The sequence below is a fragment of the Oryctolagus cuniculus genome, chromosome 5, assembly GCF_964237555.1.
Source record: "Oryctolagus cuniculus chromosome 5, mOryCun1.1, whole genome shotgun sequence".
Lineage (NCBI taxonomy): Eukaryota > Metazoa > Chordata > Mammalia > Lagomorpha > Leporidae > Oryctolagus > Oryctolagus cuniculus.
In genome coordinates, this window is record NC_091436.1 from 139047822 (window position 1) to 139063680 (window position 15859).

The following is a 15859-nucleotide window of genomic DNA, read 5'->3' on the forward strand; positions in this document are numbered from 1 at the left end:
TGTGGTTCTGCCTGGGGAGTTGGGGGGGAGGGAAACTGGTTTTGTTCCTTTTTCGCCTCTGTTCACATCTATTTCTCCAGCTGCGACTGCAGAGTGGACAGGATCCCAGCAGAGGGAGGGAGACTGGAGGGCAAAGAGGGCCTTCCTGGGGCTGACCATGAGGGTGGGCAAGCAGGGGCTTCTCCTCTCCAGCGGAGGGTCTGCCTTGGCGCGCCTGTGCGTGCTGCAGCTGTGCGGGAACTGCGGGTTTCAGCGGGCAGGCAGGAAAAGAGATGTTGAATGAGTGATGCAAACCACAGTGATGGAAAAAGGCAGAGGAGACACTGGGAGTGCGACGTGAACCAGGTCTTATTAGGAAATGGCAGTCAAGGAGCCGCGGTCGAGGGCCACACCCCCACGCGCTCCGACTGGTTTCGCTTCCACCCCGTATTATCCTCGCGCAGCGTCTGTCTCTGGCGACGCGTCGACCCCATCCCTGGTCCGATCCTTCCTCCGCCCAGCCCTGAGACTGCGGCCCACAGTTTGTTGACCTTTCCTTAGGGTTCACTTGAGGGCCTCCGCGTGGCGATTGAGGGCCTGAGAAAGGGCTGTCACAGCTCCCATCACGCGGCCCAGCTCCCAGGTCTCAATCTGGTTCCGGAATCGCTGTAGGAAGCGGTCGGGGTGCCAGCGGACCTGCTGCACCCGTAAGTACCTCCTGAGAGCCCCCTGCTCCTCCAAGGGGGGCCCTCTGGCCACCAGGGCTGCAGCCATGGCCTCAGGGTCCCTGCCCCCAGGGCAGGGCCAGGGCACATCACTGAAGCGCCACAGGCTGCCCCTCCCTGCCCCTCTAGGGGGCTCTGCCCTGGGCCTGGCCCTGGCCAGCTCTGGCTCTCGGTCCCCCTGGGCCTCCTGGGCCCTCCTGGCTCGGCTCTCACGCAGTTCCTCCTCCTTGGCCCGGGCTCGTTCTCGGAAGAGCCGCTGCTCCTCCTCCTGCTGTCGCCAGCTGTGACTGGAGCCCTCGGCCCGCGGGGGTCGCCGGGATCTCCCTGCCTCCTGCTGCTGCTGGCGCTTCTGGGCGTGCTCCCGGGCCAGGCGATCTGACCAGGCTGAGAAGGACTCGGGTTCCTGGGTCTCACGGGCAGCATCATCTGTCAGGGGTGGGGGTTGGAGAGGGGCTGTGAGAGGGGCCGGGGCCCAGAGGCAGGCGCGCGCAGAGGAGGGGGCGCAAGGCAGTGGCCTCCTCACCTTCAAACCTCCCGATGACCTCCTGCCACTCGTCCTCCAGCTCGCCCTGCAGCTTCTGCCTCCATTCCCGCTCCTTGGAAGCCTCATCTTCTTCCTCCTCTTCCGTGGAATCCCAGGGGGGTCCCCAGCCCAGGATCTGCCCAGGGGTCTCTCCATCCTTATTCTTTATTCCCATGGCGGAGGGACAGCGGCTCAGCAGTGGCAGGAAGAAGTCTGTGTAGGCTGTGTGTGGGACAGCAACAAGCAGGAGTCAGCCGGGACTCAAGGCCCTGGCAGGGGCGCCAACCTGAATCCCGCCCCCTGCCTGTCACCCATTTTCTTGGTCTTAGCCTTAGCAAGATGGGAAGGGGGGCCCACACAGATGCCTCCTGGGAATCAGGAAGTAACCACCCCTGACAAATGTGTCCTCATGTTTTACCACATGCATGGCAGGTGTGGTAGTTGAAGACACTCTGCCCTGTGTCCCCACCAACTGTTGCAGTGTTCTGGAAGTTCCACCAATGCAAATGGCATTTTCCAGTTCTGCCTCAAGGCATCTAGGGCGGCATCAGAATCCACTGCTTATTCTATTGTTGGCTTGAAAATACTGTCACTGCACAGCCCTCGTGTCTCTCACCCAAATCTACACAGCAGACTGGTAAAATGCAACACGCCGGTCTGCACCACTACACACACATACACACACGGAGATTCGTCTGCTTTATATCCCTTTTCCATAAACTCAATAAAATAAATGCTTTCAAGGGCATCCCTCTCAGCCAGCCTTAGTAGGTCATGTTGGAGGGGTGGGCCAGTAGCTAGCCAACAGCCCAAGCTCTTCCAAAGGCCTGCTGCCCTGGGGCAGGGGGAGGGGTGGGGACAGAGGGTCTCACTCAGGAGCTGGGAGGAAACAGCCAGGGGCTGACAGTCCTGAGCTCCAGGGTTAGCCATGCCACCGGAGGCCCACCTGCTGTGGCCACCAACCACCCCCCTCACTCAGGGCACAAGGAAGGGGCGGGAGCAGCCTCCCTTCCTGTGGACCTACTTTCTCTCCCTGGGGAGGAGGAAATGGGCCAGCAGTCTTTCAGCCTTTATTGGGTGGTGCTCGAAAGCACTGCTGACCTCGGTGAAGGATGGCACAGGTTGACCTGTCCCTGCCAGCAAGGCAGGAAGCCAGGGCGACCAAGGCCGCTCCCCGCACCTAACCCGCGTCAGTGCCAGGAGCAGGCGCATGGGCTGGGACCTGCCCCAAGTCCTCCCCAAACCAGCAAATACCTGGTCCTGTCTTTCAAGTGCTCGTTCCCCCGACGGGGCTCACGGCAGCTGTGAGGGAGGGGTGTGCTCAGGCTTGTAGGGCAGATTTCAAATTCCTAGGTTTTTAAAAGAGGAAGGCCTCCAGCTATGGAAGTGACCAGTAAGATAAGGTACAGAGTAAATACTAAACGGCCTGCACAAAAGATATGCTGTGGAAACAAGCGGACTATAAAACTGTATACAGGATCTAAGCAACTGTCATTAAAAAGGGGGGGGGGGGACACCAAATCCTATGCTTGAAAAAACATGAACTAGAAAGAAATCAGTAAAAACTCTAGTTTCTGAGTGGTAGGATTAGAGGCTCTCCTTCCAACTTTATCTGCTATTTTAATTTGAAGGGGATGTAATTGAAACTTTCTTCTCTTTATGAAGAAAGAATAATGAATTTGTCCACTAACAGTAGATTGCTGTGGTCTCTACCAGCCCGGTCTTGGTGTACATAAACACGCGTGGCACTGTTCAGAGACCTATGACCATACTGCATGTACTGTTCAGCAACCTGCTTTTTAAAAAAATACATTCATTTACTTATTTGGGACTGAGAGAGACAGACAGACAGACACACACACATACACACAGTTCCTATCCACAGGTTCACTTCCCAAACAGCCGCATGGCTGGGACTGGGCCAGGACAGAGCTGGGAGCCAAGAGCCCAGCTGGCCGGGATGTAAGCACCTGAGCTGTCTGTGCTGCCTCCCAGGGCACAGAGGAAGGTGCGCATTAGTGCACAGCTGGAGTCGGGCTGCAGCTGTGACTCGAACCCAGGCCCTCTGCTGTGGGATGCGGTGTTTCACTGGCATCAGAACCACTAGGCGAAACACCATGTCTGTCTTTTTTCCACAGGAATATATACAGTCTACCTCACTTTTTTTTTTTTTTTTTGATGACTGCGTGGTTAAGTGTTCCACTGTGTGTGCAAAACAAACAGATCTCGCCACCAATTGACAGCCCGTGTTTCCAAAACTGTTCGGCGTCCTACGTGCATCTTTGAGGACTTGTCCAACATTTGTGCAGAGCACATTTTCAAAAGTGGAACTTTTGAGTCAAAGAAAATGTACACTTTTGCAAACTGCGTTCAGTAAGATTCTGCCAAGAATGTATAAGCATGCCTGTGGCTTCCTTTACTGAGACTAAATATAATCAACCCTTTAATCTTGCCAATCGGATAGATTAAAAATGATTTTACTAATGAAGCTTTCTTCATTTTCATATATATATATATTTGCTATTTGTATTTCTTCTGTGAATGACTCAAATTCTTTTCCCATGGAAATTATTTATATCAATGAGACTTCTTCATATTGTGTGTTTTATATGTATCTATATAAATATTTTCTGCCTGATATATATATATATATTTTTTCCTTTCTTATGTATCTTTTAAAGTTGTTAGGGGAACAGACATTGTTTGGGAGGCCCGATGATAATGTTTGCAAGCATCTGGGGAGTGATACAGTGGATGGAAGAGCTCTCTCTGTCTCTTTGGCCTTTCAAATACAATGAAAATAAATAAAAATATTTAAAAAAATTTTTATGTAGCTAAATATCTCAATATTTTCTTTTTAGATTTTTTATTCCATTTCATTTTATTCTTAGGTTATCTTCATTCTAAGATTATAAAATATTCCCTTGTTTTATTTAAAAACTAAAAAATTTATTTATTTTGGAGCCAGCGAGACGGAAAGATCTCACCTACTAGTTTACTCCCAGATGCCCACGGGGGTCAGGGCTGGGCCAGGATGAGGCTGTTAGCCGGAAGCTCAGGCTGGGCCTCCCACATGGGTGATGGGAACCCAACTACTTGAGCCACCGCCTGCTGCCTCCCAGCCTGTGCATTAGCAGGAAGCTGGAATCAGGAGTGGAGCGGGGACTCAAACCCAAGCACTCCAGCATGTGCTCATAGGGGTCTTAACTGCTAGGCCAAATACCACTCCTATTTTTATTTTTAAAAGTTAAAAAAACTGGGGCTGGTGCTGTGGTGCAGTGGGTTAATGCCCTGGCCTGGGGCACCAGCATCCCATATGGGTGCCGGCTGCCCCACTTCTGATCCAGCTCTCTGCTATGGCCTGGGAAAGAGGTAGAGGATGGCCCAAGCCCTTGGGCCCCTGCACCCATGTGGGAGACCTGGAGGAAGCTCCTGGCTTCGTTCCGGCCGTTGTGGCCAACTGGAGCGTGAACCGTCAGATGGAAGACTTCTCTCTCTCTCTCTGTGTGTGTGTAACTCTGACTTTCAATTAAATAAATCTTGAAAAAAAAAAAGAAAAAAAGAAAAATTAAAAAAAAACCTCAGGGGCAGGCAGCAGGTAAGCTGCACCTGGGATCCCCTGGTGGAGTGTTCTCCTGAGTCCTGGCTACTCTGCCTTCGGTCTGGCTTCCTGCTGACATGCAACCCAGAAATCAGCAGCCAATGGCACAGCACTTGGGTCCCTGCCACCCACATGGGAGACCCAGAATGAGTTCCAGGCGCCTGGCTTCCACCTGGCTCAGCCTTGGAGAGTGAACTAGTGGATGGAAGATCTCTGTCCATTTCTCTTTCAAATAAAATGAAAATACTTTTGAGATTTCAAAAATTCAAAAAAAGTACCAAGTATTGAATAATAAACACCTCTGTTCCTATCACAGGGTATATTGATATGCTGACATTTGTAAAACATTTTATGTTTTTAGGTAGTCAAACATTTATTCATTTGAGAGAGAGAGAGAGAGAGAGAGACAGAAACTCCTCCATCTGCTGGTTTACTCCCCAGACACCTGCAGTGGTCAGGGTTGAAGCCCAGAGCTCAGTACTCAGCCTGGGTCTCCACGTGTGCGGCAGGGACCCAATTCCTTGAGTCACCTTTGCTCCCTCCCAGGGTCTGTACCAGCAGGAAGGTGGGGTCGGGGCCAGAGGCAGGCATGGAAGCCAGGCACTTCAATCTGGGACATGAACATCTTACCTGGAGGCCCAGTGCTCACCCCACATTCTATTTTAAAGGAATTAAACCCTAAGAGATAAAACTGTCCAAACCACCTTTCAAGCTTTATTCACCCCTCCCCCCCAGGGCAACCCTGCTTATGAATTTGGTGCGTAGCTTCCTGTCACATTTAGATGCTGAATCTGCTAGAATTTACTTTTGAGTTGGGTAGGACTCTTTTCCCCTAGGTGAGCCAAAATTAAAAAAAAATTTTTTAATTTATTTGAGAGCTGGAAGAGAGGGAAGGTGGGAGAGAGAATGAGAACAAGAGCTCCTATATGCTGGTTCACTCCCACAATGGCCACAACAGTCAGGTCTGGGCCAGGAGGAAGTCAGTTCAGGTCTCCATAGGAACGCAGTTACTTCAGCCCTCACTGCTGCCTCCCAGCGTCTACACTGGCAGGAATCGGGGTGGGAGGCAGAGTGAAATTCTGATGCAGGCATTTTAACCGGTGTCTTGACTGCTAGGCTGCATGCTCACCCCCCATGTTGTTTACGACCTACTTCTTAGCCCTCCAGTATGTGAAATGCCATCTTGGCACAGCTGGCACTGTGGCTTAGGGGGTAAAGCCACTACCTGCAGAACCAGCATCCACATATGGGCGCCAGTTTGAGTCCCAGCTGCTCCACTTTCAATCCAGCCCTCTGCTATGGCTTGGGAAAGCAGTGGAAAATGGCCCAGTCTTTGGGCCTCTGGACTTGTGGGAGACCTGGAAGAAGCCTAGGCTTCGGATTGGCCCAGCTCCAATGGAAAAATGGAATTAAAAGATAGGCTTATTTTGGGGTAAATTTTTTTTAAATCTATGCAGTTTTTTCATATAGTGTTTTCTATGAACTTTTGAAGGCCCTCCCCATATGCTGTGCTTTAAAAAATTATTTGTTTTTATTTATTTATTTGACAGGCAGAGGGGAGGGGAGGGAGGGAGGGGGAGGGAGAGAGAGAGACAGAGAGGTATCTACCATTTGCTGCTGGTTTACGGCCCAGATGCCCACCACAGCCAAGGCTGGGCCAGAGTAAAACCAGTAGGCCAGCACATAGTCCAGGTCTCCCGTGTGGGTGGCAGGGACCCAAGTACTTGAGCCTCACCTGCTGCCTCCCAGAGTGTGCATTAGCAGGAAGCTGGACGCAGCAGTGGCGCTGGGACTTGAACCCAGGCCCTCCATATGGGATGTGGGTGTCCCAAGCAGCACTCAATTGCCCCACCCCCTGCTGTACTTTCAATGGGAAAAAATAAATATGAAACAAACTCTGTGGAGGAAAACTTCATTCTGTCTCAGGGATGGCAGCACTGCTCTCCCCTAAGCCACAATAAGCCATGATTTTTACCTTTAAGGGACAGGCGAACTAACTGGCAAAAAGAACAGTTTCTAAAAATGCCAACCGCCAAGGCTTATGAGTGAACGCGGAGGCTCTCGGGAAGAAAAGGTCACAGCGGCTGAGGTGGTCCGAGAGGCCTTCCTGGAGGAGGTGGGGCTGGTGCTGGGCTGGGCGGCAACACTGAGCGAAGTGGAGATGAGGTGACAGGCAAGCAAGCAGCAGGCTTGCGGCAGGCGAGTCTCGGTGGCTGGAGTCGCAGGTCTGTGGGTGTGCAGTGGGAGGTGAGGCTGGAAAGCAGAGTGGAAGGTCTGGATGGCTCAGCCACTGCAGAAACGGGGTCATCGCTCACTTGCTTTGCAGACTCAAGTGCGTAATGGGCGCTCAACGTCTGGTCCCGTGTGGGCACGGAGCAGAAATGCAATGAATGCTACGCTCAGAGAGGACCAGCCTGGCCTGGCTTTAGTCTCCTGGCAGACGGTAGAACACCACGCTATTTCTGAGTGTTCACGGATCTTGCTCTGTGCAGAGAATGGTGACTGTCTGACTAAGGTGTGTTTATGCGGGGTCTCTACCAGCAAAGACCACTTCCCCATGAAGCCATGGGTTCTAGAAAGAAGTCACCAAAAGCCCCATGGGGGCTGTTCCCTGGCATCTTACTGGCTGTGGTAACCCAGCCCAGCCACTCCCGCAGGACCGGCACATGCCTCGCACTCTACAAGGGAACTCAGAGGGAAACTCCCAGGGTGGATTCTGGCTCATTTGATCTGCTCCATGGAGACAGCTTCATTGTACCAAGCCAGGGTGGTCTCAAAAGTGGCTGGAAATGGAATGAGCTGGGCTTTCAGCCTCGGAGTTAAAGGCCACCCGGAGGCAGGGCTGGCAGAGGACCAGGAGGGTGTAAGGCCCGCGAGGACGCCAGGGTTTGAGAGGGGGAGCAGGGGGCAAGGACCTCAATCAGCTCCGAGATTTCAGACAAGTTTCTGAAGCTACTGGGGCCGACCTTCCTTGTCTGTAAACAGGATATAATAGCAATCTCACATGCTTCTTGGAATTTAAACAATGATGGGGTGAGCATTGTGGCCCAGTGGGTTAAGCTACCACCTGTGATGCTGGCTAGCATCCCATATGAGCACTGGTTTGAGTTCTGGCTACTCCACTTCCAGTCCAGCTCCATGCTAATGCACCTGGGAAAGCATCAGAAGATGGCCCAAGTATTGGGGCCCCGGCACCCACAAAAGAGACCTGGATGGAGTTCTGGGCTCCTGACTTTGGCCTGGCCTAGCGCTGGCTGTTGGAACCATTAGGGGAATGAACCAGCAGATGTAAGATTTCTCTTTTTCTCTGTCTCCCTCTCTGTTACTCTGCCTTTCAAATAAATAAGAAAATAATTTTTTAAAAAAGAAAGTCTTAAAAAACAAAGTTCAGTTCCCAGAGTGTCTCTGCGTTTCAGAACAGCGAGTCTGGGACCTGCTGATGGCAACAGAAACAATCACCAGAATCCACAAGTGCTTACCATGGGCCGGGCGCTCCAGTTACAGCCGTCCACAGATTCCTGTAGGCGGCTGGTTCCAGGATACCAGCTGGACACCAAAACCTACACATGCTCAAGTCTCTTCTATAAAATGCCATAGTGTTTACATTTAACCTATGCATGTACTTTAAATCACCTTTAGATTATTTAGGACAGGAGTGAGTGTTTGACATAGTGGTTAAGAAGCCATTCTGGGACACACACATCTCATATTGGGGTGCCTTGGTTGGAGTCTCAGCTCCACTTCTGATTCCAGCTTCCTTCTAACATGCACCCTGGGGGGCAGCAGGTGATGGTTTGAGTACCTGGGTCCCTGTCACCCATGTGGGAGATCTGGACAGAGTTCCAACTCCTGGCTTTAACCTGTCCTAGCTCTGGCTGTTACAGGGATTTGGGAAGTGAAGCAGTGGGTGGAAGATCTCTCTCTGCTGGTCTCTGTTTCTCTTCCTTTCAAATAAATAAAACATAAAACAAAAACAAACAAAAAACTAGGGGGATGGCATTGTGGTTTAGCAGGTTAAACCTCCACCTGTGACTCTGGCATCCCATATAGGTGCAGGTTTGAGAACTGGCTACTCCACTTCTGGTCCAGCTCCCTGCTAATGACCCAGGAAAGCAACAGAAGATGGCCCAAGTACTTGGGCTCCTGCACCCACGTGGGAGACCTGAAAGAAGCTCTTGGCTTCGGCTTGGCCTAGTCCCAGTCATTGTAGCCATTTGGGGAGTGAACCAGCAGATGGAAGATCTCTCTCTCTCGCTCGCTCCTTCTCTGTAACTCTGCCTTTCAAAAAAAAAAAAAAAAAAAAGTTGAGCGAGAAAAAAATGCAATATAAATAGAAATAAATAGTTGTTAAACTGTATTGTTTAGGAGATAGTGAAAAGGAAAAAGTCTGTCAGATGCATTTTGATTTTTTGACTATGTTAGCTTCACAGCTTGTTGAATTCATGAATATAGAACCCACAGGTATGAAGTGGAGAGCGGACTATACTGTGTCATACACTCTCAATACGTATATGATTCTTAAACCACGTATGTCCCAGCACGGGCACTCTGAACTCTGTGAACAGCCAATCACTGCAGTTCTATGAAGTGTAACTCAGGCCAACGTAGCTGTCAAGAGCATGGACATTCCAGCCTGGGTTGTGATCCCTGGTGAGTGCCTGGCTATGTAACTCTGGCAAAATGACCTCACTTCCCTGCGCCCAGTTTCAGAATCTAGAGTGAGGGCTAATGGCAGCATCTACCGTACAGTCCTGTGTGAGGACAAAAAAAAAAAAATTGCTTTGTGAGGCACCTGGCATTTCGCTCATTTTGCAGGTAGACAGATTAAGCTTTGGGAAGTTTCAGAACACAACACACAGCCAATAGGAGCGAGGGTTTCTGGGGTGGGGGTGGGGTTGTGGCATGGTGGGTTAAGCCAAACCTCGAGATGTCAACATCCCGATTCCAGCCCTGGCTACTCTGCTAATGACCCAGCTCCCTTGCTAATGTGCCTGGAAAGCAGCGGATAATGGCTTAAGAACTTCATCCCTGCCACCCAGGTGGGAGATCAGGGGGGAGTTCCTGCCTCCTGGCTTCAACCTGGTCCAGCCCTAGCCATTGTGGCTGAACATGGAAGATCTCTCTCTCTCTCTCTCTCTCTCTCTCTGTCACCTTGTCTTTCAAAAAAATAAATAACTCATTTTAAAAAAACAAGAGCTGGGATTTTCCAGGCAATCTAATTTCCAAGTCTACCTTCTTTGCTACTTTTTGTGCTATAGGCAAACAAGTCCAAAAAACCCCCCAAAGTAGCTCCTAATCTAGGAAGCTGTGACATTTAAAGACCAGCCGTTTGGGGGGACGGTTGGGCTCTCACACAGCACAGCGCAGAAATGTCAAGGCACACACGACAGCCACGCGCCAGCTCTGGTCAGCTGCACCCCTCCGGCTCTCACTTCTCAGCTCTGGGTGGGCTTTCAAGGGGCAGGCCAGGTGGGCTGCCCGCGAGCTGGCTTCCCCTGGGCAGACTCACCATCGGGGCCCTGGCGGGCAGCGGCGTGCAGGGCCGTGTCCCCGTGGCGGTCCTGGTGCGCAGGGTCGGCCCCGAGCCGCAGCAGCAGGCACAGGGCAGGGGCGTCGTGGCGGGCGCAGGCCCGGTGCAGGGGTGGCGGCTGCCCGGCGTCTACATCGAGGCCCGGGTGTCGCTGCAGCAGGGCCTGAGCCCGGACCAGCCGGCCGGCGGACAAGTACCGACGGAAGCGACGCTCTCGGCGCTGGCGGCGCGAAGCGGAGGCCATGGCACTCTTGGGCTGAGGAAGAAGGAGAAAAGGCGGCGATCAGGACCCCAGGTGCGCCCGTCCCCCCTCACCTGTGATGCCCGCTCCTGCCTCCCTCGATGTCCCCCTTTCTCCTCAGATCTCCAGCAAACCACCCGACCCGAGGCCTGCCCTGGCCCTCATCCCTCCCCAGATGACAGTCAGGCTTGGAACAAAAAAATTTGGAATGGGACTGGAGGCACAGACTTAATTTTTTTCACATAAATTTTGAGAAAAGGATGTCTCGCTGCTTCAAGGCTCATGAGCCCAGGTAAAATTTTTCATAAAGCATAAAAAAAAAATAGGGCCGGATGGGGGCAATTTTGAGCAGAAATTTGAATTTTAAAAAGTCACAATTTTAAAGACTGATTTAGAAAGCGAATATAGTGTACCCGGCAGACAGATGTAGAGGCTTCTCCCTCTGGGACCTGGGGGGAGGGGTTACTCATCAGACCTGTCCCCCGCCCCCCAAGTACCCCCAGAGCGGTAGGCCCAAGGCCTGAGTTTAAGACGCTCGGAGAAGGGAGGCGGGAAGGGCGGAGACACGCCAGGCTGCGGGAAATGACGTAAAGACAGACGTAGGCGGAGGGCGGAAATGAACGCTGAGGAGCCCTACCGGATGGCGTTCTGCCCTGACCGGGAGTTTCTCAGTCCGGCCTCCGGGGGGAAACTAGGGAACTTAAGTAACTGTTCCGCTTGAAACCAAAAGACTTGAATGAGAGGCTAAGAAAAAGAGGCGAGGCGAGAGCCGGGAGAGATGAGGGCTATTTGGAGGTTTATCCCCGCGTTTCTCAACCAGGAGGAGAGAGGGCGGCGGTTCAGTGATAGAGGGAAAAATGAGAAGAGAGAAAACAAGGCAGGCAATGACAGGATAAAACCCACAGTGAAAACGGAAAACATAAAACCACAGTGAGGCCAAGAACAGGGACAAATCCAAACAGAGAAAAAGACATCAGGAGACAACCGTAGGACGGTGCAGATGAAATGGATGCGGGCGTTTGGATTTGGAAATCGTGGGGCAAGGCTGAGAGAGAAAAGCTGGGGGAATTAGAAGGCCAGCATACTCTCTTTCCGAAGATGACATCCCTACCTTTTCATCCCATCCTCAATTCCTTTAAGTGTCCTCCTCAGAGACCACCTCAAGCTCTCCTCCCACCCCGAAAGCCCTCGGGTCTCCGCGCCTGTGCGCATCCCTAAAGCTGAGCGACCGCAAGGCCCTGCACCTGCTACGGCGGGCGCGCGGCTTGGCGCTTGGTCTCTGCTGCCCCCAAGCGGCCTTTCTGGGTACTGCCCGAGTGAGAGGTGGAGAGGACCTGTCATCAGCCCGAGGATCAGACTGGGGGGAGACACCCGGTGCGGCAGGCTGGGCGAAAAGGGGGAGCACTAAGACCCAGGGGTAGCTGAGGCCTGCAGCAACGAGCTGGAGGAGGCGAAACCGGCGCTGGGGGTGGGAGCCATCTGGTACCTCGGTAGCCTACAGAACAGCACCAGCACTCAGGACAGAAATGGCCAGCCAGTCCCAGGGTATCCAACAGCTCCTGCAAGCTGAGAAACGGGCCGCGGAGAAGGTGGCGGATGCCAGAAAGAGTGAGCCTACTTCCCCTTCCCTTAGGGGTCTGGGGAGAAAGTGGAGGAGGGGAGCAGCAAACGTTGGGGTCCTTGGGAAAACCCAAGCCTGGTGGGCGGCGAGCTGGGAGCTGGAGGCTGGGTCGGAGAGAGAAGGCAGAACTTTCTGGAAGGGACTGGCTCCTACCATCACTTTTTTTGGGGGGGGGTTCACCCTGGTCCCCCTGCACCCTTTTCTGCTTTCAGGGAAGGCCCGGCGGCTGAAGCAGGCCAAGGAGGAGGCGCAGATGGAGGTGGAGCAGTACCGCCGGGAGCGGGAGCAGGAATTCCAGAGCAAGCAGCAGGCTGTGAGTTGCGGGGGAGCTGGGATGGGGACCTGCGCCCCCACGGCGAGTGCATCTAATGAGGGGTGTGCGGGTGACTCACCCAGGACATCAGGTGGCAGAGGGTGCAGGGGACCACGACGCTGGTCAAGCTCTGTGACGCCTAGGAGGGCCTGGGAGCCCTGACGCTTGTGCCGCGCGGTGGATTATCGAGGTCCCTGTGGAGTAGGATGGTGTCTGGGGTGGGGGGTGGTGTTTTAGGATGAAGCGCCTGTCGGGGCTTAGAGAAGACGGGATTTGCTGGGCGGGGGTTGGTTTAGAAGACGGGATTTGCTGGGTGGGGGTGGTTTTCTGTTCTGGGCCTTGCTCCAGACTATCTCCCTCCACGCGCCTGGATCCTTCTTTCTTTCCGCTTTCTCCTTTCTCTCTTCTACCCCTTTCCCCAACCCCCTCCTCCCCAGGCCATGGGCTCCCAGGGGAACCTGTCGGCTGAGGTGGAACAGGCTACGAGGCGCCAGGTGCAAGGCATGCAAAGCTCCCAGCAGAGAAACCGTGAGCGTGTCCTGGCCCAGCTGCTTGGCATGGTCTGTGACGTCAGGCCCCAGGTCCACCCCAACTATCGGATCGCTGCCTAGAACCCACCGTCCAGCCTGGCTCCTTCCGCCAGTTCCCTCCCTCAAAGGGATCCCTCAAATCAGCATCACCTCCCACCTCTGTTCCCTGGAGATTCTAGGAGGCAGGACCTAGTAATTGTCCTGTGAAACCTGCACTTCCTGCTCTGGCCTGCATCTCCCTGATGCTCTTTAACCCTCACTGGGACATTGTCAGCTTCCACATCACACTGACCCGAGCCCTGTCGTCAAATCCGTTTCATGGAGAAGTAGAGATGTGCAAAACACACTGACTGCATAGCCTGCAGATCTGGGCCCCTCGCCCGACCCTGCCACCTGCTGGCTGTGCCGCTGGGATCAGCTCCTTAACCTGGTAGCTCGTGTCCCTCTGTGGAACTGGAGTAAGAGCAAGGCCTGCCGTGTGCGGCTGTTGCAGTGTTGAGTCCTTTTGAGAGCCTGCTGCCTGACCTGTAAGAGCCGCGATTCTATAAAGGGCAACCCCGTGACAGTCTCCCCAACCCTTGCTCATCTGCTAGAACCTAAACTCAGCTGTTCCCTCGCGTCTGCCCGTCTGTCCGTCTGTCCGTGCCTGATTCTGCACATGCTGTTACGCTCGCTGGTGATTCTCTGCAGACTGGGTTTTCACCAGCTCTTTTCCCAAAGAACCTTAGGCCCTGTGGGCAGAAGGAATGATGACCTCATTCAGCCCCTCTGTCGCGGCTCCAGGGGGGGGTCTGTATCTCATCAGCTGCTCACTGCTTCTGGGATCTAAAGCAACGATGCACCCCCCCCCCATGCATGGCCTCCTCCTCACGCCCTCATCTTTGTAACAGTTAACAATTAAGTCAATAAAATAAGTATGGTTGAACAACTGATGAGTCAAAGCAGCCTCCTTCCTCAATGCAGTCATCCCTTGTTCCCCACTCATGTACCCCAAATACTCCAACAGGCTGTCCTTTGAAACTTGAAGGAACAAAAGCAAGTAGCACTTTATTATTTCTCTAAAGTGCGAAACGTGTGGAAGCTAAAGACTATAAAATGGTAACTGCAAGAGAGAAGCTGGCATGAAGGAACAAGCACTTTTTTTTTTTTTTTAATTTTTTTGAAAGGCTAAGAGAGAGAGAGAGAGATTTTCTGTGGACTGTTTCATTCCCTAAATGGCCACAACAGCCAGGGGCTGGACTGGGCTGAAGCCAGGAGCCAAGAATGCCATCTGGGTCTCCCACACGGGTAGCAGGGACCCCAGAACTGGAGCCATCAGCAGCTCTTCCCAGGCTCATTAGCAGGGCGCTGGATTGGAAGTGAGGAGCTGTGTTGTGACACAGCGGGTTAAGCTGCTGCCTGCAACGCCCTCACCCGTATCAGTCCCCAGTGCTCCTCTTCCAATCCGGCGCCCTGCTAATGCGCCTGGCAAAGCAGTGGAAGATGGCCCGAGTATCTGGATCCCTGCACCCACGTGGGAGACCCAGAAGAAGCTCCTGGCTCCTGGCTTCAGCCTGGCCCAGCCTGAGCAATTGCAGCCATTTGGAGAGTGAACCAGTGGATGCATGATATCTCTCTCTCTCTGTCTGACTCTCCTTTCTCTGTCTCTCTGATTTCCAAATAAATTTAAAAAAGTAAAAAAAAAAAAAAGAATAAATCAATTAAACTGTATTTAGGGTAGGGAAAACCGTCCTATGACACATCCTTGGATCGGTCGTTTCTCTTCACCACAGAAGACAAACTTGCTTCACCGAAAACGTGACCCAATGAGATAATCCTTAGTGTATTTACCAGATTTACTTTTAAAAATTTATTTATTTTCTTTTGAAAGGCAGAGAGACAGAGATTTTCCACCCACTGGTTCACTTCCCAAATGCTTGCAACAGCGAGGGCTGGACCTTGCCAAAGTCAGGAACTCAAGCTGATCATATCCTACGTGTGTGGGTGGAGGGACCCGGCCGCTGGAGCCATCATCAGCCGCCTTCCGAGGGATGCACCAGCAGGAAGCTGGACTTTGGAGCCGAGCCAGATGCCAGTCTGGGCACTCAGACATGGTAGGCGGGCTCCAGTCACCTGTGCCAAAGGCCTGGCTCCTATTTACCAGGCAGGGAGGCAGAATAGAGAATTAGAGGTGTTTACTTCCTGTCACTTTACTTCTGTTTTGCTTGTCTGCAATGGTAATTGACTAACGGTATCTACTCCCTATTGTTAAGTGTGCTAACAAGGAGATGCCAAAATTCTTGGCTATCACTTTTTTTTTTGTAAGCAGCAGGACATTGGCATCTGCAGCCTCTCACAGAGGGGGATGACACACGTTTCCTTCTGGAAAAAAAGTCCAGGATGAGCAACAGGGCTGTTAGGGTGGGGCTAAGAACATTCTGCTTGAATTTTTTTTTTTTTTTTTTTGACAGGCAGAGTGGACAGTGAGAGAGAGAGAGAGACAGAGAGAAAGGTCTTCCTTTTGCCGCTGGTTCACCCTCCAATGGCCGCCGCAGCCGGCGCGCTGCGGCCGGTGCACCGCGTTGATCTGATGGCAGGAGCCAGGTGCTTATCCTGGTCTCCCATGGGGTGCAGGGCCCAAACACTTGGGCCATCCTCCACTGCACTCCCTGGCCACAGCAGAGAGCTGGCCTGGAAGAGGGGCAACCAGGACAGAATCCGGCGCCCTGACGCAAGGCCAAGGATTAGCCTAGTGAGCCACGGTGCCAGCTTTGAATTTTTTTTTAAGATTTCTATTTATTCCACACAGCAGACTCA

At 52.7% G+C, this 15859-nt stretch overlaps 2 protein-coding genes across 5 annotated transcripts; one reads left to right on the forward strand and one right to left on the reverse strand.

The window, feature by feature from the left end:
* Positions 1–330: 330 nt before the first annotated feature.
* On the reverse strand, positions 331–12731 carry NFKBIL1 (NFKB inhibitor like 1). 4 transcript variants are annotated; one of them, XM_070074253.1, is made up of 5 exons: positions 11013–11114; positions 10338–10614; positions 6859–7081; positions 1228–1449; positions 331–1130 (listed from the first exon to the last, which is right to left on the reverse strand). In XM_070074253.1, the coding sequence occupies exons 2-5, from the start codon at positions 10338–10340 to the stop codon at positions 544–546; spliced, it is 1035 nt and encodes a 344-aa protein (XP_069930354.1). In that variant the 5' UTR covers positions 10341–10614; positions 11013–11114; the 3' UTR covers positions 331–543. The 4 variants fall into 4 exon arrangements, with proteins under 4 accessions (XP_069930354.1, XP_069930352.1, XP_069930353.1 ...); XM_070074251.1 differs by lacking the exons at positions 6859–7081; positions 11013–11114 and adding an exon at positions 12613–12731; XM_070074252.1 differs by lacking the exons at positions 6859–7081; positions 11013–11114 and adding an exon at positions 11711–11849.
* ATP6V1G2 (ATPase H+ transporting V1 subunit G2) lies at positions 11894–13991 on the forward strand. The gene is made up of 3 exons (XM_002714267.5): positions 11894–12207; positions 12433–12533; positions 12971–13991. The coding sequence occupies exons 1-3, from the start codon at positions 12126–12128 to the stop codon at positions 13142–13144; spliced, it is 357 nt and encodes a 118-aa protein (XP_002714313.1). The 5' UTR covers positions 11894–12125; the 3' UTR covers positions 13145–13991.
* Positions 13992–15859: the final 1868 nt, after the last annotated feature.

Excerpts from the sequence above, each read along its gene's own strand:
- NFKBIL1 (XM_051854971.2), bottom strand. The coding sequence starts at position 11,069 with ATGAGTAACCCCTCCCCCCAGGTCCCAGAGGGAGAAGCCTCTACATCT. Across the intron at positions 1,450-10,337 it reads TGCCCGCCAGGGCCCCGATG|CCTACACAGACTTCTTCCTG; the intron begins GTGAGTCTGCCC and ends TCCCACACACAG. Across the intron at positions 1,131-1,227 it reads GGTCATCGGGAGGTTTGAAG|ATGATGCTGCCCGTGAGACC; the intron begins GTGAGGAGGCCA and ends CACCCCTGACAG.
- ATP6V1G2 (XM_002714267.5), top strand. The coding sequence starts at position 12,126 with ATGGCCAGCCAGTCCCAGGGTATCCAACAGCTCCTGCAAGCTGAGAAA. Across the intron at positions 12,208-12,432 it reads GGTGGCGGATGCCAGAAAGA|GGAAGGCCCGGCGGCTGAAG; the intron begins GTGAGCCTACTT and ends TTCTGCTTTCAG. Across the intron at positions 12,534-12,970 it reads TCCAGAGCAAGCAGCAGGCT|GCCATGGGCTCCCAGGGGAA; the intron begins GTGAGTTGCGGG and ends CCTCCTCCCCAG.